Source organism: Otolemur garnettii, unplaced genomic scaffold, assembly GCF_000181295.1.
Source record: "Otolemur garnettii isolate 467f Iridium unplaced genomic scaffold, OtoGar3 scaffold00034, whole genome shotgun sequence".
Lineage (NCBI taxonomy): Eukaryota > Metazoa > Chordata > Mammalia > Primates > Galagidae > Otolemur > Otolemur garnettii.
Window position 1 is genome coordinate 7,430,349 of NW_003852429.1, and position 19,307 is coordinate 7,449,655.

Below are 19,307 nucleotides of genomic sequence, written 5' to 3' on the forward strand. Positions count from 1 at the left end.
TCAACGTGAGTTGTTTTTATAGAAATTTCTTCCACAGCCTACAGTCTCTGCTTCTGCCTTCTGAAGAAGGTGGTCTTAGCTTGCTGTTTTAAAAAAGCTTTGAAGAACTTACAGGGAGTAGTAAATTTAATTTAAATGTTATAATTTTTCATTGAAGTAATTTGTGCATCTTCTTTTTCCTAGCTGATTCAGAAAGGCACCAAGTTAGTTTTGGAACAAGTTGTGACATCCATTGCATCAGTTGCAGATACTGCAGAAGAAAAATTTGTCCCCTACTATGATCTATTTATGCCATCACTGAAGCACATTGTTGAGAATGCGGTTCAGAAGGAACTCAGACTTCTGAGAGGAAAAACTATTGAATGCATCAGCCTCATTGGTCTGGCTGTGGGGAAGGAAAAGGTAAGTGATTCGTATGATGTTAAATTTACTGTATGTTGTACAGCTATGGTGGTGGTGAAGTTTGGGTGAATACGAAGTATCCAAAACTAGAAGGGGTTTTCCCTTCTGAGAATGTCTTTCTGATGTGTATTTTTTTAACTTCATCTTACTCTCCCTTCATATTACTTCTGCTCTGATATATAAATAAATTGTTGCCTTTGTTGTTCGAATTAAAGTTTCTTCGTAGCTCGGTTATTTTCTTGATACTGCCCCATCCCTGCCACTCGTCTGTCTTGTTAGGAGGCACATGGAGTACCATTGAGTGGAGTTTTATGAGCCACTATCTCAAAGTCGTTCAGGTTAATTGAAAAGAAGTTTATCTCTCATTGACGCATGATGTTTTGACCCTCAGAACTATCAACCTAGAACTTCTCAGACTTGCCCTTTCCAAAAGTAGGTTCAGTATTAACTTTTAAACTGTTTTCTGGCTTAGCACCCACTCAGTGGTTAGGGTGCCAGCCACATGCACCAGGGCTGGTGGTTTGAACCTGGCTAGTACCTGCTACAACAACAATAACAAATGACAAATATAACAATAACAATGACCAAAAAATAGCAAGGCGTTTGTGGTGGGCATCTGTAGTCCCAGCTACTTGGGAGGCTGAGGCAGGAGAATTGCTTGAGCCCAGGAGTTGGAGGTTGCTGTGAGCTATGACACCACAGCATTCTACAAGGGTGATATAGTGAGAAAACTGTCTCAAAATAATAATTAATAAACAATAAGATAAACTTTTCTGTGGGAAGCTGACCACAATGACCAACAGTCTAAACATTGGTTATGTTTTATTTAATACCAATAAAACATTTTCATGTCCCACACGTCTGCCTTTAAACTGTCTTTAAAATGCTGCCTGATTATGCTATGGAGATTACCAGAACTGCAGTTAAATGAAAATCATATCCAAGGTAAAATTTACACACTGAATTCTATGGTGACCCCAAATTTTCTTTCTGGATTTGAGTTAAATTTTACTACTTGTAATATGTAAGTCATAGACCAACACCTAATGTTATTAGAAATATTTTTATACTTCAGTTCACTTTGACCTCCATTGAAAAACATACTGTTTTAGAAGGAGCATTAACTTTTGCAATGTTGATGAGAATTTTTCAGCATATCAGGTCATCAAGAATGAAATGTCTGATTTCCTTAACTACTACATTTGACAGTTGCTATCTCTGACATTTCACTTTGAAACCTCCAGTTAGATTTTTGTTGTGAATGTATGTCCTCAGACTTTCAAGTGCATGTTTTGGCTTGTGATTATCTTTCACATTTTGTTTAGAGCACTTGTTATGAAACTATGAATAAGTGTTATTCATGTTATTTTCGAATGTGAGTTCTATCATGGAACCAGTGTGGCACAGACAGCTTGAAGTATCAGTGAAGTGTTTGAGAAGAACATGGGTAATGCCCACAGTACAGTGATGGTTTGAAAAGTCCCATCTCATGATTTTAATCTTGAAAATGAACTATGTGGATGACCTGAGACCGATGGGTGTTGCGTGAATTAAAAAATATCAGAAGAAAAAATGTTTGTTGTGACAATATAAAAGTGAACCATTTCTATACCACTGTTATATGTGGTGATATAAATGGATTTTTTTTTTTTTGAGACAGTCTTTGTGCCTGTTGTAGAGTACTATGGCATCATAGCTCACAGCAACCTTAAACTCTTGGGCTTAAGTGATCCTCTTGCCTCAACCTCCCAAGTAGCTAGGACTACAGGCACCCTCCACAACACCCAGCTATTTTTAGAGACGGAGGTCTCACTTCTCAGGCTAGTCTTGAACCCATGAGCTCAAGCAGTCCACCCACCTCAGCCTTCCAGAGTGCTAGGGTTACAGGTGTCAGGCACCACACCCAGCCCAATAAAGGGATTCTTTTTGACAATCTAGAGCACTCAGCACAAAGGTTGGATAAAGTGCCAAAACATAGTCTGAAACCTGATATTCTTCATAAAAAGTTCATGGTGTCAGTGTCCGTTTGGTGGTCCAGAGCTGGTGTTAGCCACCACTACAGCTTCATGAAACCTGGTCAGTTGATTATAGCAGATATCTGCTGCAACCAATTGGATGAAATGGCGAGGATGCTTGCGATTAAGCAGCAAAGATTGGTCAATAGAGATAGGCGGTCATCTCGCAAGACAGTGCTCCACCACCTGTTGCACAAACAACACTGCCCAACCTACAGAAGCTGGACTTGGCAACTCTACCATGTTGAGCAGACCTTTCATCAGCTGACTACCACTTCTTGTGAGGAAAAATACTCAATTCTCAACAAGCTGTGGAAAAAGCCTTTCATGATTTCATCACCACTCGCTCTCCAGGCTTCTTCACTGCTGGCATAAATAAGCTATCCTTCAGACAGCAAAACTGTTCAGTAGCTTAGGTGCATACTTTGGTTAATTGTACTGCTTCTTTGAAATATAATAAACTACACTTTGGGTTTGAAATCATATTTAATGACTTAATTGCTTTATCTGTGGGGTAAGTCATGACCCATGACCTCCAATTTGGGGGGAACATTTATCATATGAGCAACAAAATTAGGTATCAATCAGTGTCTCTCTGGTCCAGTATACACTAGTAATGATGGTACTTTCCTTATATTTTTCTCTAGTTCATGCAAGATGCATCAGATGTGATGCAGCTGTTGTTAAAGACGCAGACCGATTTCAATGATATGGAGGATGACGACCCCCAGGTAAGCAGTCTTAAGCGTTTGCCTTGGTGCAGTAATGAGTCGTCACAGCACAAAGTTAAATACACTTGAGATGCTTTCAAACCCTGGTGTCAGAGACATTCTTCTCTGTTTCCACCTACTTCTCAAGCCATTTTTGTTTGCAGTCTGTTAAAAACTGTTTCCACTTTCTCTAATTCAAGTTGTGGTGCTGATAGGTTGTGCCCTAGGCTTTCTTATCTTCTCACTGCCCTGGAGGAGTCATCCTCTGCCCTGGCTTCAGCTTTCCTTTGTATGCTTGTGATTACCAGATCTTCCTCCAGCATTTAAGGTCCACTTATCCAACCACTTAACTAGACGTGTTCATTTGGGTGTCTCACCCTTTATGGGCTACACCCTTCCCACAGAAGAAATAAAGAAATCTGGCAATCTCAGGATATACTGGGCTCTCCTCTCTCTGCCTGTGAGCAGACTACATTCTATTAGCTTAGAAGGAAATGCCTTCCACCCCACCCCTCATACACACCTAACCTCTGCTCATAATTCTCAGCCTTTGCAAGACTTTCCTGATGAGCACAGTTCTAATGGTGGACAGTTAACAGCACTGTTATAACATTATAAATGTCTGTCATAATCTCAGTGATATTCCCAACAAGGCACTCAATACATTTAATTAAATTTTTACACAGCCACTGTAATTGTTTCCACGCTTAAGTAGGAAACCATGGCATTCTGCAAAGAAAGCATTTGCATTGTTGTTTTGCTTTCTTTGCAAAATGGTACATACATGTGTATGTTTGTACGGATAGGGATAAAAGGCTAGAGACTAACTGAGGAGGCTGCAAGGGCTGCAAGCTGTGGGGGAGTGGTAAGGACAAGACTTGTTCTTTGTCCTTTTGTATCAACATTTGGTATAATGCCTGATAGGTGGCAAACACCCAGTACGTAACTGTGGAACATCATTTGTACATTTAAAAATGCTAATAATAGATAAGACAGTGTCTGTACATTAACAATAAATAGGGAGGTACCTGTGACTCAGCTAGTAAGGTGCCACCCCATATACTGATGGTGGCGGGTTTGAACCTGGCCCTAGCCAAAATGCAACAGAAAAAATAGCCAGCGTTCTAGCGGGCACCTATAGTCCCAGCTACAGGGGAGGCAAGAGAATCACCTAAGCCCAGGAGTTGGAGGTTGCTATGAGCTGTGACACTGCTGCACTCTACTGAGGGTGATAAAGTGAGACTCTGTCTCTAAAAAAAATTTAAAAATAAATAAATAAGTAGACTGCCAGATAAATGCTGGGAGGGTAAAAAATCACTAGGTTATAAGAATAGTTCTCTGTAGGTAATTTGCATGTGATTAAATCTGTGTAAACATGGTAGTAGTAGAAATCTCTTAAATAAACTCAGCCACTTAAGCAGAAAATTATAACAAATATAAATTTGTTAATAATTTAATATTAAATTTAATTTAAAATTATTAGAAACAAAACCTTTTGTTTCTTGGGTTTTAATAAATGGCATACCTGGGCATTAGGAACGCAAAGTGAGATAAAATCCGTCTCTGCCTTCATAAAATTAGTGCCTAGGAGTTGACATGTTTGGTTTTGGTTTCTCTCTCTCTCACACACACACTCACACACACACACACACACGTATAAAGTTTCTTAAAAACAAGAAGAAATAGGTGGCCCCCGTAGCTCATTCAGAAGGGCTCTGGCCACATACACTGAGGGTGGCAGGTTTGAACCCAGCCCAGGCCTGCTAAACAACAATGACAACTGCAACCAAAAGATAGCTGGGCATTGGGGTCGGCTCTTGTAGTCCTAGCTACTTGGGAGACTGAGGCAAGAGAATCGCTTAAGCCCAAGAGTTTGAGGTTACTGTGAGCTGTGATGCCACGGGACTCTACCCAGGGGGGCAGCTTGAGTCGCTGTCTCCAAAAAAAAAAAAAGAAGAAGAAGAAATAGTCAAAGTCTTAGTCTTTCTCTTTTGCCTCACCTGCTATCTGTATCCCAGGGTAGAGTTCACAGGGCTATCAGTATTGATTCTGAATATTTTAAGTATATGACCTTTAAAAATAATCCCTTATTGTTTGAAGTGCCATTAACTTATCAATGAAACATCGTTTCTGTAAAATAAGAAAATAGGTTCTTTATCATACTGTATTTACCCATTGTTTTAAAATCTATTTTAATTTTAAATTTCTTCCCAGATCTCTTACATGATCTCAGCATGGGCCAGAATGTGCAAAATCCTTGGAAAAGAATTTCAGCAATATCTTCCAGTGGTTATGGGGCCATTAATGAAGACAGCTTCAATTAAGCCTGAAGTAGCCCTTTTAGATAGTAGGTGTCTTCACAAGGATCTATCAGTTGCAATACTTCTCTCTGTTGCTAGTTTTCATATGCATTTTTTTCTTCCCTGTTAATAGCCCAAGACATGGAGAATATGAGTGATGATGATGGTTGGGAATTTGTGAACCTTGGAGATCAGCAGAGTTTTGGTATTAAAACTGCGGGACTGGAAGAAAAATCAACTGCTTGCCAGATGTTGGTGAGAGAGCGCTATTTTTACTAACTTTATTTTGCATCCTCTCATAATACATTTGGGAAATGATTTTGAAGATACAAGGGTATTACATTTCTTAAAAAATATAATGTAGGAACCTTTTGACTCAACGTTTGTACTTCTGAATTTCCATTTGTAAAAAATCTTCTGGATTAAACCTTTAAAAGTGCTATTTTTAGTAGCAAAAAACAATGAATTGCCCAAACACCTTTATAGTGGGAAGATGGTTAATAAATTACTGTGCCCTGAGGTATTATATAGCCTTTACAAAGTATTCAGAATATAAGCTGCGTGAAGGAAGGATTTTTGTCTCTTCTGTGGTTAGTCTGTACTAGATGCCCACAGAATATTTTTTGAATGAATGAACAGAAACGTGCTGGTGGTATTAAAAGTAAAACAAAACTGTTAGGATTTTAGTTGTGTTTAAAAAAAAAAATAAGCAGGAAAATCAAACTATTTGGTCCTTACCTCTTAGGGTATTATGATGTAATGTAGATGCTTTAAGTTTTGAGTTTTCTTTTTGAGCATGTGTTTTAGACAAAATAAAGGATAATATATTTTGAAAGTTGGAGTTAAGAAATTATGTAAATTGCAGATTTAGCAGTTAAATAAACTAAATAAAAGTGGTTTAAATTTTATATTTAAAACATTACTGTGTTCTCTTTATTTCACTTAAAAGAGTATTTCAATTTATTCTTGGGTACTAATAGCTATAAATGGTAAACATTTTGGAATTTTGTGAGTTGCTTTTGCTTTTTATCAACTGGACAGCAAATGCAAATAATAGCCTCTTTAAAGAAAATCATTCAGTGTTTTGATGCAGTGGGAAAAAATGAAGAAACAATTGTTATAAAGATAGCACTTTTTCTCTTTCTCTGTTGAAATTATTTTTAAAAATACAAAATAACATAAGCCTATTTGCTGCAAATTACTAAGTAAGTAAAGTACTACAGTAAACTGAAGTTTTTGGGGTTTGGTATCTTTTAGAATTATTTTTCCTCAACTAAATGATATATTTAATATTTTGTTTAATATATTACTGAATCTTTTGCTAAATTTTCTGACGCACAAGAAATGAAAATATGGGCCAGGCATGTGGTGGTTCACATAATCCTAGCACTGGGGGAGATAAAGGTGGGAAGATCACTTGAGCTCAGGAGTTCGAGACTAGCCTGAGCAAGAACAAGACCCCATCTCTACTAAAAATAGAGAAAATAAGTTGGGCATTGTGGCAGCACCTGCAGTCCCAGCTACTCAGGAGGCTGGGGCAGGAGGATTGCTCCAGCTTAGGAGTTTTAGGTTGCTGTGAGCTAGGCTGATGCTACCGGCACTCAAGTCTGGGAAATAGAGTGAGTTTTTTGTTTTTTTGTTTTTTTGAGCCAGTCTGATTTTGTCACCCTCGGTATAGTGCTGTGGCCATAGCTCACAACCTCAAATTCTTGGGCTGAAGTGATTCTCTTGCCTCAGCCTCCTAAGTAAGGTGGGACTACAGGCACCCGCCACCAGTGCCTGGCTATTTTGAGACAGGGCCTCACTCTTGGCTCAGGCTGGTTTGGAACTCCTGAGCTCAAGCAGTCCACCCACCTGGGCCTCCCAGAGCTCTGGGAGTGAGCCACCACACCCAGCCTTATTGATGAATATAAATGCCTACAAACCAACATGGATCTTGATTTTTTTTTTCTGATACTTTGGTTTCAGGTTTGCTATGCTAAGGAATTAAAGGAAGGCTTTGTGGAGTACACCGAGCAGGTTGTCAAACTGATGGTCCCTTTATTGAAGTTTTATTTCCACGATGATATCCTGCAACTTTTGACATAAAACGTGTCTAGATTTAGTAGAATTATTACTTTTTCATCTGTTAGACTTTGTGTTAGCCGAAGTGTACATCAGCATTACTGTGTTTGCACTAACTCTAGTTTAAGGTTATAAACTCAGTCCTATCTCTGCCTGTATCTTTTTTCACCTTGTGCCAAAAACATGAAAAAGAAATTGTTTCTATCCTGTTAGTTTTCCATGGCCCATTAAAGTTTTTAGCAATTATTATTTAATTAGCAAATGTTTATCATTGAATATAGTTGCTAGTTTTCCCAAATATCTTTTGGTGATGTTAAGGAAATAAGACCTTCCTTAATAGATTAAAGACCCACTGATAATTAACTTTCTGTATCAAAGAGTATCCTACATTTCAAATGTAGACAGCACTTTGGGGAGGAAACATCTCTTAGTAATCTTCACATTAATGTTTCCTCCTCCACATCATGATAGCTCTTCAGTGATAACTACCAGTACATTTTCATTCATGCCTTTACACAGGCACACACAATCTCACAGGTGCGTAAAATGAGGACAGTCTCAGAGAGTCGCAGAGCCTGGACCCAAACCCAGATCTGTGTAAGAAGCACTTCACTCTCTGTCATAGGCCTCATTGCTTTTCTGTTGCAGGTGACAGAGGAGACAGCAGGTTTGGGGTAGGGAGACTTTTCTATTTTTATACACACCTTATATTTAACATGAGTTCTAGATAGGGGTTGTCTAACGCTCCTGTTTAGCACAATGAACTCTTTAAGCAAAATGATAGCCCTCTTTTGATGTCATTATGATTGCCTTTCCTTAACAATGAAACGCGTGCGGGTAGCAGCAGCAGAGTCCATGCCTCTTCTTCTGGAGTGTGCAAGAGTCCGTGGTCCCGAGTATCTCACACAGATGTGGCATTTCATGTGTGATGCTCTTATCAAGGCCATCGGCACAGAACCAGATTCAGATGTCCTCTCAGAAATAATGCATTCTTTTGCAAAGGTGACTATTTCTTTTTTGAAGAATAAGTATAAGATTGTTCTTATTCTTACTAAATAAATTAGGGGGGAAATTAGATTTCTTCTATCTGTATAGCATAAATGATTTTTTTTTTACTTGAAGTGTTGATTTTGTTAGTTCTAATACTTCGGTGTTATTATTTTGGTTTAAGAGTAAACACAGGAAAGGGTAAGTACAGGTAGAGGGAATGATATAGACAAAGCAGAAGAAATCTGAACACCCTTGAATCCCAGGCTTGATTGGTTTCTGCCATCATGTACCTAAACATCCAACTCAGAAGGTTGGGTGTCCTCTGTAGTTCATGTCTCATCTCATTCCTATCCAGTTCCTTTCCCTAAATTGCTCTCTATTTCTTACCTGTTGCCGCATCTGTTATTTATGTTACTGAAGGAGCCTCCTTTGGTCTTACTCTGAAGTCTCTTTTCCTCCCAGTTCACTTTCCTTTTCTAAATCACCAGCTTGCTCTTTATTGAGCCACTCCCCCTCAGCCTCACAGTTCTGTTTCCATCATGGGCAGCTCCAGTAGAAGTTCTTCTGCTGCTTTATTTGTTGTCGTTTATAATCCTGCAATTCAGAATCTTCTCTGCTTTTTCAGTGAATGTGTGCTTCACATCTTTGTCTGTATTGCTCCCTCTATCTATAACGCCTTTGCAGGACAGTTGTACCCTTGACGCAGTGCTCTCTTTGTATGTTTTGTGGCTAGAGTACACACACAGTAATTGTGTTCCTTAAGAGCTCAGATATGTCTGTTCCATCTTGAATCCTCAGGGCCTATCATATGCCTGGCAAGAAAGGTATAACCAGTAATGTTTGAAATAAAAGTATTTTTTCTAACTCCTTTCTTTAAAATACTGTCATTCTAGCAAGTACAAATAAAGCATATATTTTTAAAATTATTAGTCTTATAGAATATTGAACTGTGTTCATTTTTTCCATGTGATTCTTAATGAAGTTTAACTTCTGACTCTATAAGCACCCTTAATTTTATGGGTTTCTTTCTTTCCTCAACTTCATTAGTGCATCGAAGTAATGGGAGACGGCTGCCTTAATAACGAACACTTTGAAGAACTGGGAGGTATACTGAAAGCAAAGCTCGAAGAGCATTTTAAAAATCAAGAGTTGCGCCAAGGTCAGTTTCCCATGTTTTTATTTCTGAGTGTAATCCTTGCCCATTTTGGTGATCATTTAAAAACATTTATTTGGGTGTGTTTTAGTTAAAAGACAAGATGAAGACTATGATGAACAGGTTGAAGAGTCACTACAAGATGAGGTAAATTATTCCCTTCAGAACTTAATTTACACGACCATTTGCATCTGAAAGACTTAAATGCTTCGGTTTCTAATTCATCTGATTGTCGTTCTGATATAATTATTAATCTTCAGCAGAAGACTCTGACATGTTTCATTTCTTAATTTGCAGAATAATTGAAATTAAATCTATTTGTTTTTCATGAGCTCTGTGCTTTGGTTGGGATGCCTTGCTCATCAGAACACCTTGAAGTTTACCCAGCATTTTCTTTAACGTGTTGTTCGCAGCACGTGTTTGTATTTGGTGATGCTTTTTACCATTTTAAAGATGAGCGGCCTCACGCTCTCCTTAAATGAGCGAGCGCGGTCACAGGGCTTATGGTCTCGGAACTTCTTCAGCATATTCCTCGGTTCTGTCCCCGGTCACACAGCCCCGCAATCCTATTTCACTGTATGTGTATTGGTTCAGCATCTGCGGCACTTGGGGACCTGTGGACCAGTGCTGAGACATGAGCCCAAATTGCCATTAACAGTGATACCCCAGTTTCTACCATCCCACTTCAAAATGAGGAACAGTATGAAAAAAATAAAGTAAAAACACTTCTGTTACAGAATGTATAAATTTGGGTAATTTTTCAACCATCTATTTTAAGTATGTTCTAAGGAAAATCTTTGCAGTAAGTGCAGTACTTGCCACATACGTTGTCTTTCCCTAGGCAGGTAAGAGATGTGACATTCAGTGTTTAAGATTACTGAACACAGGAATGAGAAATTGATTTTCTACGTGTTTTAGATGTTTGTAAATGTTACTATTGATAATAGAGAAGATAATCATTTATATGGGTGTATATGTGTGTGTTTGTGTGTGTTTCTTCTTTTTTAGGATGATAATGATGTTTATATTTTGACCAAAGTGTCAGATATTTTACACTCAATATTCAGTAGCTATAAGGAAAAGGTGTTACCATGGTTTGAACAGCTGCTTCCGTTAATTGTCAACCTAATCGTAAGTGTTACCCCTCTAATAGTCATTTTGGACAGTTGATCTGCAGTTCATTCATTGCAACATAAAATCTTATACTTTAGGATAAAATAGGTCTCAGAAAGCTTCCACTGTGTACCTCTAATTTTATCGGGTTTACTACACTGCCCTGGATATTTTCTTACTTAGTACTTGCTTAAGGTTGCTAATTAGGTTTTGTATGGGCCAATTAGGCTGTGATGCATTTGAGAGGAATGCAAGTGATTTTTCATTATTTCAGATTATCTGGGACCTGCTAAATTAATGAAATAAAATGATTACACTTTTTTTAGTGGACCATGGAGAATTCAGTTATCCTTGTTATATACAACCAGTAATCCTATATTATGAATAATGGACTTATATTTGACTTTTTTTTATGTTTTATAGACTACATTTTAGACATCGTTAGGTTCATGATCAAACTGAACACGAGATGTCTTTTATACCTTTGCCCCTACATGTGCCATCAGCATCCCCCATCAGGGTGATAGAGACATTCATTTAAATTTATGGACCGACACTGATACATAATTTCATAATAGCCTGTATATTCAATTTCTTTTAATATATTATAAATTAGCAGGGTGGCACCTGTGGCTCAGTGGGTAGAGCGCCGGCCCCATATACCAAGGGTAGCCAGTTCAAACCTGGCCCTGGCCAAACTGCAACAATAACAGCAACAAAATAATAACTGGGCGTTGTGGCAGGCGCCTGTAGTCCCAGCTACTTGGGAGACTGAGGCAAGAGAATCGCCTAAGCCCAGGAATTGGAGGTTGCTGTCAGCTGTGATGCCACAGCACTCTACTGAGGGCAATAAAGTAAAACTTTGTCTCTAAAAAAATAAAATAAATAAATTAGCGGTTTTTTAAAAAGGTTTAGGTACACCACCTATGTTGAATCTATGTTATAAAGTTGGGATCTTTGCAGCTTTTGTGTTTTTTTTTAAATTGAGAAAAAGTCTCACTTTGTCACCCTCAATAAGGGTGCTGTCACATCAAAGCTCACAGCAACCTCAAACTCTTGGGCTCAAGCAATTCTCTTGCCTCAGCCTTCTAGTAGCTGGGACTACAGGTGCCTGCCACAACACCAGCTACTTTTTTTTGTTTGTTTGTTTTGTTTAGCAGGCCCAGGCTGGGTTTGAACCCACCAGCCCCGGAGCATGTGGCAGCACCCTAACCACTGAACTACAGGCACCCACCCATTTTTTGTATTTTTTAAATATAGCATTACTGTTGTCTTTTTTATAAAGTAAATTTATTTATATTGCTGCTGCTGTCAGTTCTTGTATATATTAGTGTCCAATTGTAGAGTTCAAATTGTACAAGTTTTTTAAACCTAAATTTTATTGAAACTGTATATTAGTTTGATTGAATATTATTAGTCACAGGAAGAGGTTGTTACTGTTTTCTTTCATTGCCTATATCAGTGTAAGCAGATAGTCTGTAGTAGACATGTATTTCTCTACATTCTTCTATATGCCAGTATTGAAGCTTACCAGAGAATCTCTTTTGTAGTGCCCACATCGACCATGGCCAGACAGACAGTGGGGATTGTGCATCTTTGATGACATCATAGAACATTGTAGTCCATCCTCATTTAAATATGCAGAATATTTCTTAAGGCCTATGCTCCAATATGTATGTGACAACAGCCCGGAGGTCAGGCAGGCAGCTGCGTATGGCCTGGGAGTCATGGCACAATATGGTGGAGATAACTATCGCCCTTTTTGTACAGGTACTTTGGTTTATTTGATCACGTGCATTTAACTTCTTTTCTTTTATCCCCTACCATACCCACCAGCCTATGCCTATTTCTGCTTTAGTCCCTTCCCCTTTTCAAACACCTCCTCTGTAGTATGTAGGATTTTATCATCTTTATTCTCATAATAAATGAAAGTGAAATCTGAGTAGAATCAAAGCCTTCCCCACCACAGCCTCCCAGGGTACATTTCACTTTGGGATCTGGGGATAAACACAGTCTTAGCATAGGACTGTCACTAGGTAAAAAGCGTCTGTCTAACTAGGCAGCTTTTATAGTTGAAGCACTAATCTGGAGGGTCTCTGGGTAGCAGAAATGCCAGTGTTCCTTCCATGCTGGGGCATCTTCCTCTAGCTGATAGTCTGTAGATGAAACCAAGAAAAGAGATTTCTTCATAATCAGCAGCTGCACCAAAAAATATGTTCATTTACATGACAATGAGGTTTTCCTGACCTTTTTTTTTTTTTTCAAATGTTTACTTTAGAGGCACTTCCACTGCTGGTAAGAGTTATTCAGTCTGCGGATTCTAAGACCAAAGAAAATGTCAATGCTACAGAGAACTGCATCTCAGCAGTAGGGAAAATCATGAAGTTCAAGCCTGACTGTGTGAACGTTGAAGAGATTCTCCCGCACTGGTTGTCTTGGCTTCCACTCCACGAAGATAAAGAAGAAGCTGTTCAGACTTTCAGTTATCTGTGTGACCTGATTGAAAGGTAAGAAGGCAGACTGTGGCCTACCTCCTTCCCCTCCACAGTAAACAGTACTTCTTGGCTTTTTTCTGTCCTAGTGTTCTGTTTTTGTTTTTGAGGCAGGGTCTCACTGTCGCCCTTGGTAGAGTTCCTCTGTGGCATCATAGCTCACAGCAACCTCAAACTCTTGGGCTCAAGTGATCCTCTTGCCTCAGCCTCCCAAGTAGCTGGGACTACAAATGTCTGCCACAATGCCTGGCTAGTTTTTCTGTTTTTAGTAGAGATGAGTCTCTCTTGTTGAGACTGGTCTCAAACTCCTACGCTCAGGGAATTCACTTGCCTCAGCCTCCCAGAGTACTAGAATTATAGGCGTGAGCTAAAAGGCTGGCCTAATGTCAGTCTTCTTAAGGCTTAACCCCATGATCTCTGTGCACAGCCCTCAATTATATAGATTTTAATAATACTGTTTTTATAAATCACATGAGGAAAACATATCACAGTTAAGATTGCCTTTGTAAGACGACCTAATTTGAGTTATTCCTCAAGAATTAAATTTAACAAATGAGCTACTTTAGAAAATGTTTTGGGCGGTGCCTGTGGCTTAAGGAATACGGCGCCAGCCCCGTATGGTGAGTTCAAACCCAGCCCCGGCCAAACACTGCAAAAAGAAAATACGTTTTAAGAAGGTTATCATCTCATACTCTTTCATCCACCACATTCTTACAGAACTAGGTTGAAATACATTGTTAGTAACATAATTTAGCCTTAGAAAATTGTGGTGTTTTTCTTTGGATTCAGGAAGCAGTGATACATGGGAAGTATAGTAAACAAAGATCTGGGCCTGGACTTATACTGCAGTCTTATGCACATGAGCATATCTTACAAGTTGCAGCAACGCAAAAGCCATAGAAACTATCCAATCAAATGTGTAAATGTTCTTTAGCATGTTTTTCTAAGCCCAAATTCCCCTAAATGTTAGTTAGATTTGGGCTCTTTCCCTATAAATTACTGATTTTAGTTCATGAATAATCTAAGGGTTACGATCATTGGATTCTGTAGCAGTAGGCCAGCAGAGTATTTCTCCATGCCTGTTTAAGGTTCACAAAATAATGTGTTTGAGCTCAACTTCCTGCTGAGAACATCAGTAAGGAATGTGCCGGGCATCCTGCAGGCTGGACACTATCTTCTCCTGCATCTGAAATGACCGGTTCTCAGTCATGCTGTTTAATCATCTCCCTTGGAAACGATTCCTCTGAAATTCTCTTAATGACAAAGACTAGAATTCTACTGAAATTCATAGTGATGTTCCATTATACTTGCCTGGAGTTTATTTCCTCGCTTACTCTTGAAATGTTTACATAATCCTTTTGAGCTTCGAATTTATTTAAGGAACCGTTTTGCATTGGCAAAATAAAATTTGTTAAGAAGCTAATAATTCTTAGTAATTTGATTTTTTAACATATTGCAAATAGAAAAGCTCTTAGAGAATTCTGTTGTTTGGCCTCTAAAACAATCCTGAGATGAGCCAAGTATTCTTTCTAATTTACATAGGAAGAAACTGAAGCGCTAACGTGTAAATTGGCTGGCTTTCTTCCTACTGAATTTAAAAGGTGATTTTAGTGAATACATATTCATTTTATAAAGTCATAACAAAATTGAATGTTGGGGGAAGGGTACATTAGGAAAGTGTGAGAGCTTGAGTGATTTTTCATTGCAAATTTCATTTATAAGGATTTTCCTCTTTTTCTTTTGTCAGTAATCATCCAATTGTTCTTGGCCCAAACAATACCAATCTTCCCAAAATATTCAGTATAATTGCAGAAGGAGAAATGCATGAGGCAATTAAACATGAAGATCCTTGTGCCAAACGTCTGGCTAATGTAGTTCGCCAAGTACAGGTAAGTTGATTTGGTTAAATTGGGGAAGAGGAAATAAAACCCTTTTTTTCCAGCAGGTTTTCTCTTAATTTGTTTTGTTTCCATATTCCTCTGTGTTATATTAGAAAAAACGAGAAATCTCATGAACAAAGGAAATTTTATTTTTACATTCTCTTGTCTCTAAGCCTCATAGATTATACTTAACATAATCCATCCATGTGTTCTTAGTACATATTAGAACTGACACTTTGCTTCATCTTGTATGTGAGACATTTTTGAGCCTTCCAGTTGTTGCTCACCACATGCTCATTCTGGGTAGTTTTTTTACGTATCTGAAAAAAAATGAGATTATCACCAGCTGATCTGAGTGCAGTGGTGTTTACAACTGATCGATCACAACCAGTTACAGTTTCTTTTGTTCCTTTCCACTCCCACTTCTCTTGATTATCCTTAAAAAAGTAAAAGGTTGTCACCTACAAAAAAACTTCGATTTTTATTTCTTAAATTTGTGGTTCCCAAGTGTAGGTTATTTTAAGGTGCACCTGCTTAGTGGAGTTTTATCAATGCAGAAATGAAGACAACTTACTGTAAATGAAATAAACTTTAAAGAAATGAATAGGTTTCTTGCTTGTACAATGATATGCATCAAACTAAGCTACCTGGCGAGATTACTTTGGCACTACTGCAGTCACTACTGTGGTGATTGTTAAAATACCTCCAGATGAGCATTTCAGTGTGTCTAAATGTGTGAAATGTTTTTTTCTTTAGACCTCTGGAGGATTATGGACTGAATGCATCGCACAGCTCAGTCCTGAGCAGCAGGCAGCCATCCAGGAGCTCCTGAATTCTGCTTGAAGGGCCTTAATACCACCCACCAGAAAACTAACTCCAAATAAACGTTTACCCTTTTGTTTAGGTTTCTTTGTTTTGTTTTTGAGCAAAAAGAATGGTAGTGTTGTGTGTAGGCCATTCTTCTGGAGAGCCCCGAGCAAGAAGAGCAGCACTGTGTTCCAGAGCGGAGTGTCCATGGATTCTACCAGACCACTGAAGGAGTGCCCGTAAGCCCTACAGTAGCACTGAAGAGTATTTTTCTATTGGTATCACCTACCCACGTGGAGGGGGAAGGGAAATAACATTAATTTTTCTCATTCAACATAAAGGAAATTTAAGGAAAACAGCTTTAAGAACAGTTACTCAACATCGATGTGTGTAAGGAAATTGGCATACACCTAGTATTCATTCTGTTCATTGAAGTGTGAGTCTTTTCTATAGGGTAGAAGGAAACCTTCTACCCAGCAAACCGGTAGATCCAAAAGTTTAAAAAACTGATGACAGGCAACAAGCATGGAGATGTTATATTGAGGTCACTTTTGGTTCTTTTCCCCAAAAGGCTTACGCAGTGACTCAATTTGGAAGCTTCTGAGCTTCCAGCCCTTGAATGTGAAGTGTCATTGGCATGTCTGGCAGTAGTCTCTCATTCACTCCTCAATAAACAACGTTGAAATACGAAAGAGGCTTGTGTAAAAATTCAGTACTGTCTGGCTTGGATTCATTTCATGTTTTTAATATGAGACTGATTTAATATTTTTTTAAAGTAAGAGCTGAATGTTTTCCCCTCTGATATTTTCCTCGTGCAATTCAAACTTAAAGGCATCTAGTTTTTACTGTCTTCCACTTTCAGCTAAGTCATGATATACCTAATCCATTCAGAATTGATGCCCTTTTCTAAGGTTCACAAATTTCAACCAATCTTTTTTTAAAAACTAGAATTATCTGCTAAGATCAAAAAGATTTGGCTTAGTATTTTCATTGCAAATTGTAATTGTTGTAGAGCCACACACAACTTTTGAACTTTTAATTTTACAATAAGTATTATGGCTAAAATTATTACTGAAAATTTCAGTAAATGTGTGAATGTTTTATTCTTTATGTATTAACCTCATAGCAGTAATGGCTTGCTGTTGTTTCTTTAAATAATTTTTCTAAGGGATCTTAATAGATTTATGTTGAAAACTTCAGTGTTAACATTTTTATAGTTTGTACTAAATTTAACCGTGATATAAAAATGAATTTTATGCATAGATCAGAATTGTAAATTAAAGGTTTTTTTTCTTTAAATGATTCGCATTACTTTATTAAAACTAAATCTGAAATGGAATAGAAAATAGAGTGGATTTCTATAGATGGTTTACTTGTTAGCACATAACCCTTCAGATGTACTTTCTGTTTGCCACACAACACCATTAGCCTGGAGGCTTTAGTGTCTAGCAGACGAGAATATCAAATGACTTCACCAGTACAGTCATTGCTTCAGTGGGTACCTCTGGGGCTCTTGTGTGTAATGTGTGTGGTGATACCTGGAGCCACTTTTATACCCTTTATTGTTGTGGGAGGACAGAATGGGAATTGGAATAAAAATATGTCAAGACAACCCATTTCTGCTTTCCTAGATAGACTCTGAAAAGCCAATTTATGTACTGATGGCAATCAACTGGAGCAATGTAGGATCAGTTACTTAAATTATTAGCCATGCTTGCAGGAAAAAGCCATGTTTAAAACATGGTGTGCCTGCCACAACTCACGTGGCAGTATGGTCAGAAAATGCGCAGGTTTTTTTAGAGAACTAGTGTCTGCTGGGTGTTATGCTAAGCTCTTTGAAAGCAAGAACTTCCTACTTTACAGTTTAAATGCTATAGAAGAATCAGAAGCTGTTCCTATAGTGAGGTTCTAAGATCCCTGAAAGAAGTACGAAAATGGTGCATGCCTGTCCAGTGCAGACCGATACCACCTGGTAGAAGTAGAGAAGCAACCAAGTGATTGGCGTGGAATCAGGTTCATAGGGAAGGTTGGTATTAAAGAATGCCATTGTTACGCAATCCCAAAATCCAGAGCTCAGAGAACTGTAAAATGTTGTTCCTTGACCTAATAATTCTCTGAAATGACCCAGACACTTTTTTTGAGATAGAGTCTCAAGCTTTTGCCATGGGTAGAATGCTCTGGCGTCACAGCTCACAGTAACCTCAAACTCTTGGGCTTAAGCGATTCTCTTTCCTCAGCTTCCCAAGTACCTGGGATTTACAGGTACCTCCCACAACGCTTGGCTATTTTTTTTATTGCAGTTGTCATTTTAGGTGGCTCAGGCCAGTTTCAAACTTGCCAGCCCCAGTGTACGTGGCTGGTGCCCTACCTACTGAGCTATGGATGCCACCCCAGAAAAACATTTTTAATACCTCATCCTGTCTGTGCAAGATGAAAATTCATGAGTTTTTATCCTTGGCTTTTGTACCAAATTTAGTGACCTTCATATCATCAAGTAATGATGTATTATTTATGAATCCAAGCTATTTCTGAAGGGAAAGTGTGTGGCTCTTACATTTTAGGGGAATTTTGTAACAAAGAATTAAGTTCCAAACACAAATGTCAGGAATTTTTAGCATAACTCAATTTGGAGTATTTTTTTAATGCTGTAAATTTAAAGAGAAGCAAAATTGTCTTAAAATTTGACACTTCTGTATTGAGAGATGACATTATGACTGGAGTTGTAGTTTGGCAGAACCATCCATAAATAACGTGAGTAAATAAACATTCTTGATGCCCCTGGTCTTTTTTTTTTGGCTGAGGCTGGGTTTGACCCCGCCGCCTCCAGATTGTGGGACCGGCGCCCTCCCTTTTGAACCACCGGTGCTGCCATGATCCTGGTCTATAATGGGGTGCACATTTACAGTCTTAGGAGCATTATATTTTTATATGCCGATCACTTTAAAAGATTATTTAGGCGGTTTGAAGGAGCTAGCTAAGTGTTCTGTTTCATTAGTGATGCTTCATTCTGCCTAGAAGTATTGTTGGGTCAAACAGTTATCCTTCTTTGCCACAAAAGATTAATAATTGCCAAAACTTGCCATGTTTGATTTTCCTAAGCAGAATCTATTTTTTGGCATTTGTACCACTGTTTTATTTATTTTACTTTTTATTGTTACTATTTTTTTGAGACAACCTCAAGCTGTCCCCCTGGGTAGCGTGCTGTGACATCACTGCTCACAGCAGCCTCCAACTCCTGGGCTCAAGCGTCTCCTGCCTCCGCCTCCCAAGTAGCTGGGACCACAGGCGCCCGCCACAACGCCCGGCTATTTTTTGGTTGCAGCCGTCATTGTTTTTTGGGCGGGTCCAGGCTGGGGATTCGAACCCGCCACCTTAGGTGTA

General features: G+C 38.5%; 1 protein-coding gene across 1 annotated transcript in view; it reads left to right on the plus strand.

Moving 5' to 3' along the window:
• IPO5 (importin 5) overlaps positions 1-17,225 on the plus strand; it is a 49,364-nt gene extending 32,139 nt beyond the window's left edge. Inside the window, exons 14-26 of the mRNA XM_003789586.3 lie at positions 184-402; positions 3,065-3,148; positions 5,342-5,474; positions 5,561-5,682; positions 7,396-7,492; positions 8,321-8,493; positions 9,529-9,640; positions 9,726-9,781; positions 10,643-10,765; positions 12,298-12,517; positions 13,026-13,254; positions 14,987-15,128; positions 15,876-17,225. Of these exons, the coding sequence (XP_003789634.1) occupies positions 184-402; positions 3,065-3,148; positions 5,342-5,474; positions 5,561-5,682; positions 7,396-7,492; positions 8,321-8,493; positions 9,529-9,640; positions 9,726-9,781; positions 10,643-10,765; positions 12,298-12,517; positions 13,026-13,254; positions 14,987-15,128; positions 15,876-15,962 (1,797 nt within the window). The 3' untranslated portion in view covers positions 15,963-17,225. The remainder of the gene's footprint in view (positions 1-183; positions 403-3,064; positions 3,149-5,341; positions 5,475-5,560; positions 5,683-7,395; positions 7,493-8,320; positions 8,494-9,528; positions 9,641-9,725; positions 9,782-10,642; positions 10,766-12,297; positions 12,518-13,025; positions 13,255-14,986; positions 15,129-15,875) is intronic.
• The last annotated feature ends 2,082 nt before the right edge of the window (positions 17,226-19,307 follow it).